The following is a 20158-nucleotide window of genomic DNA, read 5'->3' as shown; positions in this document are numbered from 1 at the left end:
ATTTGCTATGTTTTGCAAGAATTTGCTATGTTTTGCAAGAATTTGCTATGTTATGCAAGAATTTGCTATGTTTTGCCAGAATTTGCTATGTTTTGCAAGAATTTGCTATGTTTTGCAAGAATTTGCTATGTGAAGGACAGAAAAGCTAAGTTTTCCAAGAATTTGCTATTTTTTGCAAGAATTTGCTATGTTTTGCAAGAATTTGCTATGTTTTGCAAGAATTTGCTATGTTTTGTAAGAATTTGCTATATTTTGCAAGAATTTGCTATGTGAAGGACAGAAAAGCTAAGTTTTCCAAGAATTTGCTATGTTTTGCAAGAATTTGCTATGTTTTGCAAGAATTTGCTATGTTTTGCAAGAATTTGCTATGTTTTGCAAGAATTTGCTATGTGTTGCTAGAATTTGCTATGTTTTGCAAGAATTTGCTATGATTTGCAAGAATTTGCTATGTGAAGGACAGAAAAGCTATGTTTTGTGAGGTTTTGCAATATGAAGGACAGAAAAGCTAAGTTTTGCAAGATGAAGGACATAAGCAGCCTTCCTAATGTAAGAATTTGTCAGACAAAGGACATAAGTCACCTCCCTTAAGTTAGATTTTGTTAGATGAAGGACATAAGTAGCCTTCCTTAGATCAATTTCCAGTGACTTCTGTCCTAATTAGGAATGACTTTATTTTCTTTCCATGATCCAAATAGTCAATTACTAAGCTTAAATGATATACTAGCCAAGAAATAAACTAACAATTTTGTTAAATTTAAGGAACAGTCTTTCATATAGAACATCTATGGAAGTAGACATAAGCATACAAAGACTGTCGAATCGTAGATCTTAAAGACAATCATTTGAAAATATATCGATTTTTAAAAATGATTGCATAATTGTGGAGTATTATTAGTAGCAAAGATACTCTTTAAATCAAAATCCATCCGTCCGTCTGTCTGTCAGTAAGAATCAGTATGGAGGAGAGGAAAATTTATCAGCTGTTATTTAAGATAGACAGCTGAAACTTTTTAATATTTTTTCTCGTATTCATTCGAATCCGGTGGATAGGAACCGGTTCTCATGAATACGAAAAAAACTATGTCTATCATCGTATTATATCCCGCTTTCTACGAATATAAAAATGTACAATCATAAGATTAAAACCAGTTTTTTTAGCCCGTGCCTTCGTTTTAATCTTATAATTGTACATTCTATATCCGCGAAAAGCGGTTTATAATACGACAAAAGAAATAACTAATATATGATTGTCAGCATTAAGTATATAGTTTACTTGATCGTCTGTAGGTAATGCTCTGAAGGTCATTTGATTTAGTGGAAATATTTTTATTTGCGATTCTAGATATCGATGATAAACATCTGAATATTTGTTTACCTCTGTGTATAATTACTTACTGTGTAGGTCTGTATATCAGTTATGCACCTTATTTCTTTTGATTTCCTTTGCTGTTCTTAACTAGCTATGTGAGAGTTTTATGCTATTTTTTCTGAAGTTCAGCCCCTCAAACGCTTATGCTATCTTACATAGAAATTGGTTTGTAAAATTTTCAAGTTGTAATTATTTCTTGGCCTATACTACTATGTACGTGAGCCATCAAGTCCGCCAAATCATAATTTCAATTCATCAGAGCTGGATCTTTAAATCATTTAAGTGGTGAGCCAGATCCGGGTGAGCCAACTCTCCACCAATGAGAGCACAGGATTTTATGAAATGCCGCGCTGTGATTGGCTGAAATTAGGCTCAACCCGATCTGGCTCACCACTAAAAAGCTTTAAAGATCCAGCTCAGAACTGTAATTTTTCACTATAGAACAACTTAGGCCGGTCTGTCCATCTGTCAATCAGTCCGTCATAGTAAGCTAAAAAAATATTTGTGCTGAAAAATTGCACTCCTTGTCTAAAAAGTTATCATAATTACTTTTGCAAATATGACTACGTGCGGAGATGATGATACACCAACGTGAAGTATTGATAAGATCAGCAGTGGTTATTTGGTAAGCAGGGGGTATCTACAACTTATAATATACATAAACACATTTATATTTTAAATACATAGATACATATATCTTTAAATCTATAAGATATGAATAGCTTTTTGGTCTACAGCAAAATATCTCTATAATACTATTCCTTTTTAGGGGAGTTTTTCACTGGTTTAGGAATTTATTGTTTCTGTCAAGGAAGAAAATTAAAATCATTCAAGAGAAAAAGAATAAGCTGACTTTACTATTAAACTATTAGATAAAAAATGACAACATCTATAAATCCGTAAGGACGGAAAGGACGAACGAAGAACAGACGGACAAACTGACCCCTAATCTACAAAAGCTTCGCTTTTAGTTAGTATTAGTTTTTCTCTCATTTTACCAAAATAGTAATGTAATCACTTTGCTATCTAAAAAAATTAGCTGATATAAAAGAACATTCATTTTTTTTAATGTTTACAGCCAAGACTTTCCTGTGCACGTATATCTTTTACATATTTTCCCCAGAATTAGTAAAATAACCGAAAAAGGTCGGGCAATAACTAACTTTACAATTATTAGGTTGGACTTTTTTCTTGTTTTAAACATTTTTTGTTGCAATTAAATTTTGCTTTTAATCTTTTGCATAAAAAAAGTAAATTACTTCACAAAAATTAATATTAATTAATACTTTTGAGAAATCAAAATTACCTAAAAACCAAAATCATAGTTGACACTTTGATAAAATTTTCTTTTAAAGTTTTACCCCAACGAAATTTGTTAAAAAATCCTATATGTAATATTACTAAAAATTCTGTTTGTAAAGTTCCTTACCAATTAAAATTGTTGCAGAATCCTATATATATAGTTTCATTTAAAATTTTTGTCAGTTGTAATCATAGCACAACTTGATTTTTTTTTTTTAATCCTAGATATTATGTTACTGAAAATTACTTGTTGGTAATATTCATAACCCACCTGAAATTGGCATAGAATCGTGAACACCCACAATCAGGGCCATTCAAAACATTCAATTTGGGAGGATTAATACATTCAAAATAAAAATTTGAAAAGAATGGTTTAAGAAATACTTTTTGGTATACCTAAGATAAAAATCTCAAAAATGAGAACTAAAATGATTGTTTAAATTTCGACTGTAGTTTAAAATAAAATAAAAATTTGGATTAGAATTGGCAGTTTTTACTATAGAATTGTCTCCAATTTATTTTGAAATCTAAAAAATGATTTGGTAATATTTTGAGAGAACAAGAATGACAACATCCATAAAAGCGAAACTAACTGATCAGACGGTAGGAGAAATGAACATTAACACTTAACAGAGAGTCTGGACTCTTGTATTATTGTAAATTCTAAATAAAATTGTGGGCAATTCTTAAATAACTAAATGAACGATTAGAGCTATTCGTTACGGATAGACGGACCGAACCTAATAGTAAAAATGCTTCTTTTTTAGAAAAATATATTCAATCTGCTCCTCCATGTTCTGTGTGCTAGTGAAGCCTCTTATCTTCGGTGGCCAAGATTATTATAATTTAAGGGGAAATTTCTACCTCTATCTTAGATTTTAATCTTATGGTTATGTATGTATGTGTGTGTGTGTGTGTGTTTGCATATAAAGCACTATGTCTATAATAAATAGGGCATTTATTTAATATTTATGTTAGCAGATTTTTAAAAAAAAATTTTGTGATTGTTTTATCTTTTGTTATATCCAATCTAATTTAAGACAACTTCCATAAGCAGCGAAGCACCATTATAAAATTTGGACTAACGGATAAAGTAAGTTATAAGCAGATATTCAGTGTCATAAAAATATATAATTTGTAACAAAATCACGAAACCTTTGTATACAAAATATTTATTGGTCTTTTGTAGCATTGCCGACAGACTGACGGACTAAGATGATTACATTAGCATTCTATCTTAAATGGCTGCAGAGAAAATCTAGCTTTTCCAAAAAAAATGTTTAGGAAAACTTGACATTTAGAATCGTAGAGGAGCTTCGCTCAAAAAAAAACAATTTGTTTTAAATAAATTTATTATAAATAATTCATAAATATTAATAAAATGATCATAGATCATTAAAAATACATCAACTAAATCTAATTGTTTTATACTTTAATCTATGTATGTAAATATTTTTAAAATCAAAACAAAATTGAATAACCTAAAAGTGAGATATACCTATATCTACTAAGAGTAGATTGGTTATAGATATACCTACACATTTGTATATTATTCCAGCTATAACGTAAAATGATAAATTAAAATGGGTACTAGTAATTATTAACTACCAATATAGTTCCCAACTAATTAATTAATATGATACTTTAACTAATAAAATAATTCTGGAAGTACTAGAAAATAAAACTGGGATAGAATCTAATACACCAATAACACCTATAATCTCAAAACTCTGTTTATATAACAAAAAAATATAAAACGAAGTAAATTATTAAGAAGTTTACTAAAATAACAAAAAAGTGCTTTACATAATTTACAGTGCTATGGAAATATTTCATTTAGTTTTTCTTCTTTGAACTTTTAAATTTCGTTGATTACAGAATTTTCATGTAATTTCTTTTATCAAAACTATTCAGGTTTATTTTGCACATTCTAAATAATTGAAAAAGATCAAATATCTAATTTGTATTTTCATTTCTTTGGTGTTGAATTTTCAAATTTGAACCGTTTTATGAAATGTTTACAAAATATTTAAATAATATGAAAGAAAAAATAATATTTTGACACATTAAGAATATACAACAATTTCTAATAGGGTTTTAATTTTACAGTCATCTATAGAGGTTTTCAAGAACAATAATTGTCACTAATTATATCATAATTGCATAGATTTTTAGTGATGTTTTTGCATATATTCAGTTTTGCATGGGATATCTCAACCTTTCAAAAAAAAAATATTCGAAATTTTAATTTATGCATGTTTAATTATAAATCAATATATTTAACTGAAATAAGCTAGCATTCAATTTTTTGTTGTTGTTTCTTTTAAAAGTTTAATATCCCATATCAAGGCTAAATTTACATAGATAGATACTTTATTACAAAGGGTAAGGCTACATAGTGCATAGAGAGCGAGGGTGCACTGGAAAAATAGACACAAAATATACATAATCTTAATTGTTAATTTTGGTCTATTTTTTACAGTGAGTTACAAACAGAATAAAATAAGTGCAAAGGTTTTTCTATATACATAAGATAATAAAAAAAAATAGTTTTTTATGAAAAATGTTTAACCTACATAGATTAATCTTTTTATTACAAATAATTAATTGTAAACTTCTGTGTCTTAAATAATAATGTTGATAATTTCTTATTTAAATTTTTTGAATGATAACAAAAGTGCATATATAGTTAATTAAAATCTCCATGAATACTAGAAAATAAGCGTAGTCTATATAATATAATAATAGTAAATCTAATAATTGTACAAAGTTATACAAGATCCTAATATCAGTAGAGAATCTTGGATAACAATGTATTATGACTATATCTGAATAATAACAAGCAGACAAAACAACATTTCACAGTTAGGGAGTTGAATCCATTTTTATAGAAGCAGAAATATAATCTATGATTATGGTTTGGACCCTCTAAAACTGTAATCTACCCTTCCACTTTCCCCTCTCTTGGTGAAGATATCTTCAACGCCGATACGATTTTTGAAATATAAGATTCCACTTTTGTCTCTCTTGTTGAAGATATCTTCACCAAGAGAGGCAAAAGTGGAATCTTAAATTTCAAAAATCGTATCGGCGTTGAAGATATCTTCACCAAGAGAGGGGAAAGTGGAATCTTACATTTCAAAAATCGTATCGGCGTTGAAGATATCTTCACCAAGAGAAGGAAAAGTAGGATCTTACATTTCAAAAATCGTATCAGCGTTGAAGATATCTTCACCAAGAGAGGGGAAAGTGGAAAGGTAGATTACAGTTTTAGAGGGTCCAAACCATAATCATAGATTGTATTTCTGCTTCTATAAAAATGGATTCAACGCCCTAACTGTTTCATAACACAGAAATGGGCTCAAATTAACATATCATCAAAATAAGAAGAAAATAGGAAATATAACTTTACTAACATGGAAATGAGATAATCTTTATTGAAAATTAATTAAAAACTAAAAATATAACATGAGTATTTTAACTTCATAGTTAACAACAAGATTTTTTAAAATTCAAAACTAATTCAAAATAAAAATTAATCAAATACATTTAATTATAATACAAAATATCTAGGATATAACATTATGGCTTCTCAAGATTTGTCCAAAAATCTAAACTTTTTTTACCAAGAAAAATTGATTAATTTAATGAATAAAAAGTAGATTACTCATTATCTCATAATGTAACCTTATTGGTTTTAACATATACTTTTAAATTTATTGTTGGACAAAAATGAAATAGACAATTCTGTTTTCTTTATCAGGGGGGTGTCAATATCAGACCCTTTCACCCGCTTACGTCCATGTCCAAAAACAATAAAGCTTTGGAGACTTAAAAAATCATTTTAGAAAATTATTTCAATGTTAAAGGTACAAAAATGACATAATCAAAGATTTACGTAAAATTTGGACCAAATCCCAAGTAGTCAGAAAAGCCATTTTCATCTACTGAACAAATTTCCAAGAATAATTTGTTCTGCCAAGAATGTAAAAGTTTTGACATGGGTTGCAGTAGGCAATATATCTTCTCTGAAAGGAATATAAATTAATTATTAGTTTTCAGAGAATTAGATACAAACAATAAGAAAACACTCATTAATACTCTCTTTTAGTACAGAAAAAAACATTTCTTAATTGTAGGAAGGTTATGTTAAATGATATTTTTGCATCAAATAAGTATATTGAAATTACTTAATTTTAGATGAAAACAGTTAGGTAAAGTTGCTTTTCTTAAACCAGAATCGCAATATAGTATGCGCCCACGAGTCGACCCTAAAATTGCAAGTGGCTTGCAGAAAAATAGAAAAATTTCTTCTTAGCTAGAATTTTTTCTATGGATTTGAACAGTTTGTACACAATTGGAAAATTTGTTTAAATTTTCTCCAAATTGTATTTTTAAAGTATTGGTTTGATCCTTTTCTAGATAGGATCATGCTATGTATAAGTTTAGGTCGTCTTCTTTTCAATCAATAAAGTTACAAATCTCTTTTCTCTATTGTACGTACAAATGCCGCGTAGGACATTTAGTGTACCTGAGTTTACTGGAGGACACATTTTTCCTCCGCTATTTTCTTTGCATCATTCATGTGCTTCTCCGCCATCTTCTGAGCCTCTAACCATCACAAAAATTATTAGTTACAAAAAAACTATATTACATACAAACTAATTTTATCAATAATGATGTAAATAATATTGTAAACTTATTTTTGATATTTAGGCATCATTTCAAAATAGATTTTTAAAATATTTATTTTATAACTCTCAATACAACTTACTTTTTGATTTTTTATAAACTAAATATTATGCTGTCTTTTTCAACAGGTTTTTAAAAAATAAAATAAAGAATATTCCCATGCAATGTAAGAAACTCGTAATAGGCTTCCAATAAATAATAATATTGGTGGAAGTATATAAGTTATGTTGTTGTATTATAATTTTGAGAAAAATACCATTTTGTCCTTCACAATGGCATTACAATTTAGCAATATCACAAGGCTTTAAAAGAAAACATTTCTATTCAATATCAATGTTGTATCACTAAAAATGAAATAATTAAAAGCTTAAAAAACAAATTAGAACAACATAAAATTGTAGAAATGTTATCTCTCAATTTTTCATTTACTGTGCATTTATGAGAATAATATTTTCCTTTCAATTTGATTTTTAAAGCAAAGCTCGGCAGCCGCGCGTCAGCCATCTTTAAGCCGCAAGGAAGTTTACCTTTGATAACTTTAAAATGGAAATAAATCTTTTCAATCAAATTTTCTATCCATAAATTTAAATTAGTGGCTTATGCCCGGCTGATTAAACGACTGCCGAGCCCTGTTCATATGTCTCTTTGATAATTAAATCAACGAAGGAAAATAATTTCTCAAAATTCTGCAAAATGCAAAAGTTGCAACCATACTGATAATCAAGTTAAAGCAAAATAATTTAATCATAAAATATTTGAAATTTTTTGTCTTAGATATTCCAAACTTGAATTTGCAAACTTCATGCTGCACTTAATTATAAAAAAAGATTCATAATTTAGTTATTGTTTTATTTTTATGTTTATTTTGGCTATTGAAATGGTAAATAACTTCAAAAGTAAAGCAAGGATTAGACCAAATTCAAGAGAGAAAAAAAATAACTTCATGTTTCTAGCAAATCCTTATAATAAAGTAACAGAATGTCTCTCTGTCTCTTTGTATTGAAGGATCTCACTAACCACTGAACCGATATGGTTCTCCTTTACAGCGTAGCTTTCCATAAGTCCTACCAAGGTTTATAACTCTTTTTGGGGATGGAACCACCACCCTCCAATGAGAAATAGCCACTAGAAAAAAATACCCCGCACAAAATTTTTTTTACTTTTTCTTTTAAAAGTACAATTGAAAATGGGTGTCTCGACTCCAGCTCCCCTCAAGGGCTTCTAGAGGCCACTAGGTGCGTAGTCGCTAGTTTTAAATATAATAGCGTCTGTCAAAGTCTCATTATAGTAACCAAGGATAGGAAACCAAGGGGCAGTCATATTTATAATTTCTTTGTGTAAATGGATGTAATGCATGTTTTACGTACAACAAAGTTTATAGATTTGGTACATATTTGTATATTTAAGTAATAAAGATACTTTATAAGCATTTCTGTCAGTTTGTAATGTTAGGGATTAGCTTTTTTAGAAGAGCAGATAATTCTTTTCTCCCCCCCCCCCCCATTTCTCCATTTTCTTTAAAATTTCCTTCAAGAACTCTCCCTTTCCTTATCCAACCTTTTCATTTCTTCCCACCCCCTTTCATTACCCATCCCTTTTCATTTCTTCCCTCCCCCCACAGTGGGTTTTTTGGCTAATTTGGGGATTTTTAAACTTTATGAGACACAAATGCCAACAAAAGCTTATTCTATGTAAAAATAAAGTTAAAACCTTTCATATACAGGTTATAGCTTATGTAATATAACATATTATATACATATTATCGTGATTTTAATAAGAAAAAAGTCCCTAGAACTAATCTACTCATATGGTTAAAAATTCGAAATTTCTTATATTATTCTGTTGAAAAGAAACTTTTTTTTAACATCGACTTAGACCTCAATTAAAACTTTTGGAGAGTTTTTAAGGTGTACATATATGATAAATATGCATATTATATGCTTTCAATAAATAGTATACAGGGCTCGGCAGCTGCGCATCAGCTGTGACTAAGCTGTATATTTTAACCCATTTTGATGCTTTAAAAGATCTTTTATAAGAGGGATTGTCATACTTGGTTCAGGTTCGACCTTTTAGTTGATATTTAAAATTGTAAACGGTTTGCCTGAGGTATACAGGCTGCAGAGCCCTTTTACAATGTCCTTAAAAATTATCCTGTAATTATTCAGTTTTTCAACAAATTTACTTACAATTCTGTTAAACTTTTATACATTTATGTTCTGATTATTTAGTTATGACAATTTATAAGTGTTAATGTTCGTTTGTCCCACTGTTTCAGAGCTTCGCTTTAATGGATGTTGTCATCCTTGTTATTTTCAAATTTGAATAGTTGGATGGAGAGTTTAAGTAATACCTACAGTAAATGAATGTGAATTCAGGGACTACTATCAAATTTAGAAACCAAGACCATTGAAAGGAAAGAACAATATAAATTAAGTATTTTAAACAAAGTTAAAGGACTGGCATAAAAAATAGTGGCTTATAAGTCAAATTTAATTTAAAAGTTTCAGAAATACAGAAAGGAAGACATACACACATTTATAAAAATTGAGCAGCTTTGTTCCTAAAACTATTTCATAATAATCATTGTATATGTTTTCAGAATATCCTATAATATAAAGTACTAAGCTTTTTTGTGTGTAGCGAAGGATCTCACTCACCACTGAACCGATATGGTTCTTCTTTAGAGGGAGGCTTCTTGTAGGATGGTTTTAGGCTATTTTTAAAAATAAGCTTGGGTATTGTTTTAAGCTATTTTTCTGCCCTTCAATATCCCTTCGAATACCCTAGATGCTAGGGGCGCAGACGTTAGTTTTATATAGAGTAGATTACCATCAATGAGGTAAATCTTTACCCCCCTCCCCAAAAAAGCTGTCTATCTAAAATTACAGCAAAGCTTTTCTATAATTAGGGTCAGTCCGTACGTCCCTGCGTCCGTAACGTTAGCTTTTTCGTTAACTTACGCATGTTAGAATTGTTCTAGTGATTCCTGTATTAGTTCTGTACGATTTGGAAAGCGTATCAACCCTATTATCATTACCAGAATGTCCATACGTTTATGTTGTTTTTTAACTTATATTATAAGTACAATATTATAAGCGAAGCATCTCTATAATCAATTCCTAACAATGTCCGTATACCCTTAATCAGTATTCTATATTTAAGAACTTTTGCAACAAATGTAGGCAAAATTTTGACAAGACTTATTTATATATATTTTACATATTCACTCTCTACAAGAGTTAATGTTCGTCTGCCACCCCGTTTCAGAGCTTTGCTTTTATGAATGTTGTCATCCTTGTTCAAATATAAATCAACTGGTTGTCAGACCATTACCGATAGACTGAAGGACTTAGTAAATTATAATCTGGATACTTCTTAGTATGGTAATAAAGTCTTTTAAATAGCAGCCGAGAAATTCACGTTTTCCCTAATAATGTTTCTAATGGACAGATGTACCGACAGACGGACGTATCATTTACAGAATAGCTTCACTATTAAAAACGGAAAGGTAACCTTTAAAGATTAAATATGTGAGTTATTAAATTATATCAATTTTTAGTAGTTTGACTTCATAATGGTATTTAATTTATATTAATACAACTTCACAGTATCTATTTTCTAAGCTGGATTTCTCATTTGGGGCTACGAGGTGCCAAGAGTTATGAACTAATCTTGAATTATGAATACTTGAATTTAATCAGGGCCTAAATAACTTTTGGCACCTCGTAGCCCCAAGTGAGAAAAACCTTTAAACGTAAAAAATACATGTTATTTTAAGATGCAATATTAGGTGTTCTTGGATTTTAAATTACAGATTTATGACAACTTTTCTTATTTTTCTTTGCATTTTAAAGTAGAAACATCTGTATATATCATTGAAATATTGTTACATATCATTTAATCAGATTTTTACACCAATTTATTCTAGGAAAAAGTAGGAAAAGCAATGTATGATGATTTAATGAAAAAATTCACTTTTTAAAAATATTCCTTTGACCACGTTCAGCAAAACGGCTGTATTTTGCCTAATTTTGTAGTGTATAAAAAAATCTGTAGCATGGCAACTTTTGAATGGTAATACTAGCCCCTGGGACATTTAACTCAAAATTGAGGAAATTTAAAAAATGACCAAAAATCCCACTGTGCCCCCTTTACTTACCCTTCACTGAAACACATTAACATTTCTTACTCTTTTAAGGTAGAAAATTGATACACTCTAATGAGCATGTATAATGTTTAGAATATTTCCTTTTCTTTCTTAAAGTTTCTGATTTGTTGCTTTGCTACTATTGGATGTTATCGTCTTTGTTTCTTTCACAAAAAATATAAACTTTAAATGTATTTTCCTGTAACAAATTCATTAATAATGCATCATCACTTTTTTATGAGAAAGAAAACATTAAATATTTGTTTTTATAATGAAAAATTCAAAATATTAGTACACATTTCAAATTTTTAAGCATTAAATAATATTTTGAAATTTGGTTTTCTTTAAAACCATTTTTTCTTTTTTTCGCAAAATAATAGAATAGACAATAATTTTGCTACAGTCAGACAAAGCAAGTTATGAAGAATTATATGGATAATCAAACATATAAGCAGCATGTTTCAACTGTAATTTTTCATAAAAATATATAAAGCAAAAATAAAATAAAATAAAATATTATGTAATATTCCAACGTAGTTCTGTTATGTTGATACGGAATAGAAGAAATATTCTACAGTGAAGTGCAGATATCACAAAATATAATAATCAGAAATAAATTAAATATTAGTTTATCATGAAACTTGAAAAATAAAAGGACAGAGGCGTTGTGGGGGGGGGAGAGAAAGAGAGAAAGGGCACCAGTGACAAAACGTTAGAAAGAGTTAAAAAAAGTGGAAGAGGGGCGAAACAAGGAGAAAGATTATTAAAAAATGCAACCAAAATGTCAGATTTTTGTCCTGTTCAAAATCTCAGATGCTGAATAATGTGAATAAAAAACAAAATTAATAATAAAGGAGTAAATGATCAAAAAAAACTCTTCAAATTTCACAATTACCATTTTTATCCGGTGGCTAGGCCTAATAATTAAAATAGTCAACTGAGCGCTTTTTTATATAGTGTCATAAATAATTATATGTATAATAAAATCATTAATATTAGTAAAGAAGCCTCTTAGATATTATAATCTTACAATGTTTTATGTGTTGGCCCTTGGATATAGTATTAGAATTATGGTAAAAAAAATACCTCACCGATGATAAAGAATATCGATGTCATTTTACTTTTCGGAACATTAAATGCTTTGGTAAATTCATTTCTGGCAGTTTTGACCTCAGAAAGGAGTTTAAAAGATTAAAATTTTGCGTTATAGGGTATGTGTCATAAATTATTGTCGTTTTTCCATCTTACACAATATGAATCATTATGATTGTCAAAAAACCTTCCATCTCTCTCTAAATATATAAAATGATAAAAGATCTAAATTGTTTTCCCTAAATAATTTGGAGTAATATACTTTTGATGTAATTCGAGATAATATTTTTTGCAGAGAATTTGCATCCCATGATTTATAAATGCATTTCTCTAACATTATTGCAAAATGTTAAGATATAAATTATATATTGTATATAAGTTTAGAGGACCTCGGAACTTTTTCATTTTTTTAGAGCAGAAACTAAACTATATAAAATTAAGTTATTAAAAATATAAATTCTTAAGTAGGACCCCCCCTCCCCTTTTTTAATTTTTTAACGAGGTGAGTTTTAGTGCTCGATAAGCACTTTGTGAGGAAAGCTCCAAAATATCTTTAGATGTTAGGTTAGTTTCTGTACTTCAAAAGAACGTAATCCTGAGGTCCTCTAATATGTATATTTACAACGTAATGTGAACTATAAATCCAAATTACCTGCAATAAAACCATTTATAACAAGCAAACAAATATTGTACAACACTGTGTTCAAAATGATATGTTCATAATTTCACATTAATATTATATTCATTTATCGTTTAAATTACCCATAGACGTTTTATAGCTATGTATAAAATGTAACACTTTCTGGACCGTTCGTTTTAAATATGAAGTATAGACTTATAAATTTATTCCTTAAATCCTAAGGTATATTAGATTATTAAAATGTTGTTTCAATAATTATAGTCACCTTATCTAAATAACATTAGCTGTAACCGCATTACGCCTTATTAACATTAACTTATCTTTGAACAAGAAAAACGCGCGAAATCAAATAATTTCGCGGGCTTTTTAGTTGTTGTTGTAGTGTACACTTACGTATGATTGGATCGTCGTCTTCCTCCTCCTCCTTCCTCCTGGCACCGAAGCCATCTTCATCATCCTCATCTTCCTCCTCCTCCTCGTCATTCACTGGCTTCTCAATATTATACTGAAAAAATTTAATTATATGAAAATTGAGAAAGAGTTAATTTCAGGGAAGTTTGGTGTAAGTCAAAGGCAGGTTTAGGGCTTTTTTGCGAACTTTCTCATCATTTATGTGGCCTTGGGAACTTCTAAAATAATAGCCCCCAAAAAGTTTATCTGTCCGTCCGTATGTTAGTTACGCTAAAAGAGACACTACACTTTAAATAATTTAGAGACACAATCTCTACATCAAATGTATTATGAAATAAGAAAAACACTCGTCATCCTTCCAGATTAGAATACTTTAACTTAAACACACCATTAAGACATGCTATCCAGGTTTAACAGATTACCTTATCCCTAATTCCCTGTCTTATGACCTCTCTCTCCTCCTCTTGCTTCTTGTACTTGGTGTGCCTGGCTCTCTCTGCCTGTTTTATGGCTTCTTGCCTGCAATAGAAATACTTAGTTGGTGTTTGTTCAGAAATGGTATTTGGAAAAACAATTATTATATTAATATTCCAAAAAATTAGCTTTAATAATATAATTTGCCATTCATTTGCTCAAAGAGTGTTCAAGTAGTGCTAACAGTGGAGTGCACAGTGTTTCACCAAAGGGGTTATAAAGGGGGAATTAATACCTTTCCAATTTAGATTTTAAGGGTAGTGTTGAAAGCAAGGACGTCCAAGCTTTTTGATTTAGGGAGGGGGGGGGGGGGTAAAATTAAAAATTGATTTTCCTTTTGGCATACCACTGAGTTCAAACACATCCGTTTGCAGATATGGTGCATCCCTGGTCACGGCCATGGTCATACTTTCAACAATATAACGAACATGAATGTTTTTCCAGGTGCGAGTTGCTTGCGGCTCCATCTCTAACGGACAAAGAAAAATTTGTCACTACTTATATAGAGGAATCATTGTAAAGAATTATGCCGTACTCTTATCCGTCACATTTCTGAATTTTATTATATAAAGCATTCATAAGTTTATGAAGAATCCTTTCAAACTTTTAAGCTTTAATATCTTTACATAAAAAGCTTAGTTTTTAAAACTATAACTAAACAATAAAATATGCATATTATGACTGTAGTATGTTTATAACTGCTGAAAATTGAATTACATAAAACAGTGAAGATTTTTTTCTTAATATATCACTAGTCGCTTAATCAATTGAGTTTCTCATTTTAGCAGGGCTTAACATAGCTCCTGGGATGGTTTTAATCTATCTACTGGCATCTCCCTTCCCCTAATCCCTTAGATGCTATGGGACAAGCCTCTAGTTAATAATAATTACCTTAATCTTTCTTGCTCTTGTTGTTCTTCTCTTGTCATTCCATCATCCTCTTTCTTATCATCTCCCACGCCAGGTACACTCTGAACAAACAACCATGAGATACATGACCTGGGAGGCTAAGGGGACCTGCAGCAGTGCTGGGGAGATCTGCAACGGGGCTAGTGAGACCTGCGGCGTGGCTAGGGATACTTGACCTGCGGGGCAAGGGAGACTTGACCTGCGACGTGGAGACCTGCGGCGTGGCTAGGAAGACTTGACCTGTGGGGCAAGGGAGACCTGTTGGGCTGGGCAACAAAAATCCAGGTCCTCTTGAAGAGAAATAGATGTAGAATACACGTGGATATCTTGACAGGGGAAAAATTGTCTTCAAGTTAGGTTGCTATTTCCCATCTTATTCATCGGTCAATTAGTATATCTATTAGGAGGAGAGGGGGGATGTGAGAGATTGTTATTTTAGCTCGCTAAAAGGTTCACTTAATTAGAGAACATGAAAATCTGGTCCCTGTGCACGCCAACGAAAAAAAATCAATATTCAATTTTGATTAAAAAGATGTTTTGATTAATACATAATCTTATTATCCCATAGTAAACATTCTTCATTATATCAGAATCAAGGCCATATATTTCAGAAAAAGAAACATATGAAAACAATCATTAATCCACCCCAGTTATGTTCAACAAAGTTACCCATCCTATAGATTATATGTTTGGAGACTGTTAGTTTGCACTTCCCAATCCAGATTAAAAAAGAGGCCCTAAAGCTTTTAAGGCAAAGAATAAGAGAATATATTCATAAAACTTTGGAGATTAGTATTAATTACAATCCAATGTCAAGTCCCTCCACGAGAAACTTACTAATTATTTTACGTCGATATAGAAAGAACTTGTTATCTACCTTACTATATATTAGATATATATGATATCTCTCTTACTATATATATTGGGTATAATATAATGATAAATGAAGTAAGATGATAATAATGTCAGCACTATTATTCCCTTTGTTTGGAAAATAGAGGGCTGAATAAGCATTTTTATATCATTAATATATAGTCCCACAGGGTGAACAACCATAGTCAGGCCGTTTCCCTCAAAGTTTTTAGTCGAGCACAGAAACCCAACCCTTATTTTTTTTAAATTGAAAATAAGCAAGTTTATCATGTGTTTTTTTACTTTAAGTCAGGTTATACTGAGCTGGATCTTTAAATCATTTTATGGTGAGCCAGATCGGGGTGCGCCGAATTTCCGCCAATCAGAGCGCGACATAAAATGCTGTGCTCTCATTGGGGGAAAGTTGGCTCACCCCGATCTAGCTCACAACTAAAATGATTTAAAGATCAAGCTCTGGGTACAGGGCACTGCGTGTATTATAGTCCACTGTACTCGCTAGACACTTTAAGTGAAAGCACATAAAATCATTAACAATTTTTGGTGTAAAAAGGGTGCTTAACGAATAAAAAATGTAAGCAACTTCCTTTAACACTAAGCCCTATAAGTTTAGCAGTTACCGAGATCTAAAGCTTTATCCATATAGACAGACTTACAAATATTTTGTTGTCCTTTCTTATTGTACCAGGGCGGCTACGCCCTTAACATCTAAAAACAAGCCCGAATCTTGAATCTCAAAATAAAATAGCCTAAATCCAACACATGAACTATGTGAAGCTTACCTAATATATAGAACCCAATCAGTTTAATAGTTATAGAGATCTTAAGCTTCAGAAAAAAAATTTCTTTTTTTATATAATAAGATTATATAGATGTGTGAGTATAATTTATGATTCTTAGGAATTCTTGACTTTTAATAAATATATTATTCCTAATCATATTGGTATAATGAATAATTCTAATATTCTTATCAGTACAACTGCAACAAATAAACAAATAATTTTTTCTTCTTATTATAGAATATATATGTACAAATATTTCTTTTTTTAGAGTAAAAAAGAAAGTTTGAACATTTTTTGGCATTCCAAAATGTTTTATAATTTCCGTGGATAGTGAAAAAAATATAAGATTGAAAACAATTTGTTAGCCAGAAGGGGTTGAAATGCCCGGGCTTAAAAAAATGGTATTAAAATTATGATTTAATATAATGGAAAATTGTCTGTAATACGTTGCTATACAAGATTTTTCAGTATGTCTCTGAATCAGTTCTTATCCAGCGGATATTAATAGTTCCTACTGCAGCTTTGTCAGGTGAGCGACATAAATAGTTAGAGTAGTGGGAAATGCCTTGGCCCAAATCAGGCGCAACTCATTACCATGCACAGTTAGGACTTCTCAGACAAACAGTGGCGTGCGAACCGAAGGGGGCATTTGGGGCAATCGCCCCCCCCTAGCGACCAAAACGCCACCCCCTGCCCCCCCCCTAGCAACCGCCCCCCCTGCCCCCCCCTAAATGTTAAAAAATGCCCCATTTTGCCCCCCCCTGGTCAACAAAAATGCCCCTTTTTGCCCCCTACCCTACAAAAAGCAAAAATCCCAGTTTCCAAAAAAAAGATCAAGAAATACTCCAAAAAAAAATTTTGGCGCTTCGCGCCAAACAGACAGTTGCTATTCATTTAACCTTACCAAATTTTTTAATTAGTGTAGAAATTAGGTTATAATCTTTTTTCACTGAACATAACAAACCAGGTTATAGGAAGTATTTTTTTTTGTATAATATAAACTTTTTACCAAAGAAATTATGTACATCCCCAATGATGATACACAAAATTACCTTTTATAGATTACAATTAGTGGATGAAATGTATGGAAACTCGACTTAATTAACCAACCAATCAAAATTCCATTAAAGTCCCCAAAGTTGTTGAGCCAACGAATAAGAAAATTTTATATGAAATATTGGGGACTAGTGTAATAAATAGCCCAAAAACCCCTCCCTCCCTGCATATTTGAAGAAAAAATTTGCGCTTCGCTCCCTTCCAAATGGTTTCTGCTATGAAATATTGGGGACTAGTGTAATAAATAGCCCAAAAACCCCTCCCTCCCTGCATATTTGAAGAAAAAAATTTGCGCTTCGCGCCCTTCCAAATGGTTTCTGCTATGAAATATTGGGGACTAGTGTAATAAATAGCCCAAAAACCCCTCCCTCCCTGCATATTTGAAGAAAAAAATTTGCGCTTCGCGCCCTTCCAAATGGTTTCTGCTATGAAATATTGGGGACTAGTGTAATAAATAGCCCAAAAACCCCTCCCTCCCTGCATATTTGAAGAAAAAAATTTGCGCTTCGCGCCCTTCCAAATGGTTTCTGCTTTTTATCACAATGAAAGGACAAGTAATTTTTTTTTATTTTTTACACAGTTCATTATATCTTTGGTTTTTTGGTACAATAGATTTTTTTGTAGATTATAATATTTAAAAAAATAAAATTTCTTGCTGTTTTGAGCATCCAGTATGTAATTTACTTTGACTGTCATCACACAACATACAGGAAAAAGGATTTGTGACTTTTTCTACCTAAAATATATATTTATTTCAACAGATGCTCTTTAAATCTACTTGTCTGTATTCTTATTAATGATTTTTTGTGCTTGGCTACTTAAAGATGTTGTCATCCTTGTTGTCAAACAATAAAGAAATATTTAATATCATTTTCTCATATTAGGTTAATTTTTGGTAAATTATTTCTAAAATGAGTGTTTTTATCTCCCCCCCCCCAATTTTTTTTAATGGGGTTATTCATCCTTCCTGCTGAGATTTTATAACAGCCCCTTCCACCCATTAAAAATGTTTTGTGGTGGAGGGGGGGGGGGGGGAGGTTATTTTATCTTCTGTACTATTTTTTCGAAGATGCTTTCTAGCTCCCTTCCCTTCGGTCATTGCAGGGTGGGGAGAAGGGATGGGGGAGAATAGATGGGGGGGGGGGGAAGAGATGGGGGATATAAATGGGAAAAAGGGATGGGGGAAGGGATGGGGAAGAAGGGATAAGGACTAGGAGGCCCATAATCAAATAATCCCACCCCTTAAAACGCCCTTATTTAAAATTAGTATATATAATCAAAATGCCCCCCCCTAAAGCAAAGTGCCCCCCCGGGGCACTTTGATTTAGGGGGGGGCAAAATTTTACAAAATCTTCAAAATGCCCCCCCCTAGACAAAGTGCTTCGCACGCCACTGCAGACAAAGGTCGTATAATCAAAGGGTTGGTTGTCTGAAGTCGGTTGGATGCGTAATTAATTTATGCACAAAAATTATAACTAATTGTGAATCCCCTCCTCAAGAGGTAATCCAGATTATCCTATTAGAAAAACTTACTGGCATGGACCCCATGGGGTTCATCATTTTAAGCATCATTCCAGCCATCTTTACACCACAGAATTACAATTGTCTGAAATTTAGTTTATACAAGTATATTAGTTACATTTTTAAATTACATGTTTTCATTTCATCAATTGAACATCATAACTATCTAAATTTTCTAAAAAGTAACTAAGAAAATTTAAAGAACACAGAAAATTTCTTTTGAAATTTGCTTGCCTAAAGGATAAATAAAACTTTTATTAAATTGGAAAAATGTGTACTTTGTACCTTGTAGCAATGGATACAGTAAATATACATACTTTATATGATTTGTCGTCAGTTTAGGTTGCTCACATGGATTTCATTTTTTGGTCAGTACGTTCATCCAGTAGGAGTGGAGGTTAGGGGTAAAGGGGTGGATGAGGGGTATCGTTATTTTAGCCCGATGCGAGTACCGCTTTATTAGAGTAGATGAAAATCTGGTGTAACATCCAAGTAATAATATATCGTTTCTTTTAGCGAAATCAACTGCTTTACTAAAATCTAACTAACAATAATTCATAAATGTTTCTTGAAATCAACTGAATATTATTGTTTTTAAAAGCGAAGCTTTTCTATAATTAGGGTCGGTCCGTCCGTCCGTCCGAGATAGATAGCTTTTATTTGTTAATTTAGGCATGTTAGAATTGTCCTATCGATTTCAAACTTTGCATGATGATTCCTGTAGTAGTTAGGTACGATTTAGAAAGCGTAGCAACTCTATAATCATTACCAGAATGTCCGTACGTCCATTTTAAACATGTAGATTTTTCTAATTTTTTAACAGCAAATTTTTATGTGATCTAATTATCCGTTTGATCTGATTTTTGGTATATTGATTCCTGGGACAAAAA

At 31.2% G+C, this 20158-nt stretch overlaps 1 protein-coding gene across 2 annotated transcripts; it reads right to left on the bottom strand.

The window, feature by feature from the left end:
• Positions 1-6421: 6421 nt before the first annotated feature.
• On the bottom strand, positions 6422-19366 carry LOC145316087 (uncharacterized). Of its 2 annotated transcripts, XR_013878294.1 has the most exons (7): positions 19281-19366; positions 15022-15101; positions 14079-14175; positions 13639-13750; positions 12409-12430; positions 7203-7282; positions 6422-6699 (listed from the first exon to the last, which is right to left on the bottom strand). XR_013878294.1 is itself a non-coding variant. In XM_080156381.1 (6 exons), the coding sequence occupies exons 1-5, from the start codon at positions 19326-19328 to the stop codon at positions 7209-7211; spliced, it is 411 nt and encodes a 136-aa protein (XP_080012507.1). In that variant the 5' UTR covers positions 19329-19366; the 3' UTR covers positions 6422-6699; positions 7203-7208. The 2 variants fall into 2 exon arrangements, 1 of the variants encoding a protein (XP_080012507.1); XM_080156381.1 differs by lacking the exon at positions 12409-12430.
• Positions 19367-20158: the final 792 nt, after the last annotated feature.

The sequence above is a fragment of the Acartia tonsa genome, chromosome 4 (assembly GCF_053477335.1).
Source record: "Acartia tonsa isolate MP-2025a chromosome 4, ASM5347733v1, whole genome shotgun sequence".
Classification (NCBI taxonomy): domain Eukaryota; kingdom Metazoa; phylum Arthropoda; class Copepoda; order Calanoida; family Acartiidae; genus Acartia; species Acartia tonsa.
The sequence above is the reverse complement of the archived record's forward strand: the minus strand, read 5'-3'. Positions and strand labels throughout refer to the sequence as shown.

Excerpts from the sequence above, each read along its gene's own strand:
- LOC145316087 (XM_080156381.1), bottom strand. The coding sequence starts at position 19,328 with ATGGCTGGAATGATGCTTAAAATGATGAACCCCATGGGGTCCATGCCA. Across the intron at positions 15,102-19,280 it reads ACCCCATGGGGTCCATGCCA|AGTGTACCTGGCGTGGGAGA; the intron begins GTAAGTTTTTCT and ends TTGTTTGTTCAG. Across the intron at positions 13,751-14,078 it reads GACAGGGAATTAGGGATAAG|TATAATATTGAGAAGCCAGT; the intron begins GTAATCTGTTAA and ends AAATTTTTTCAG.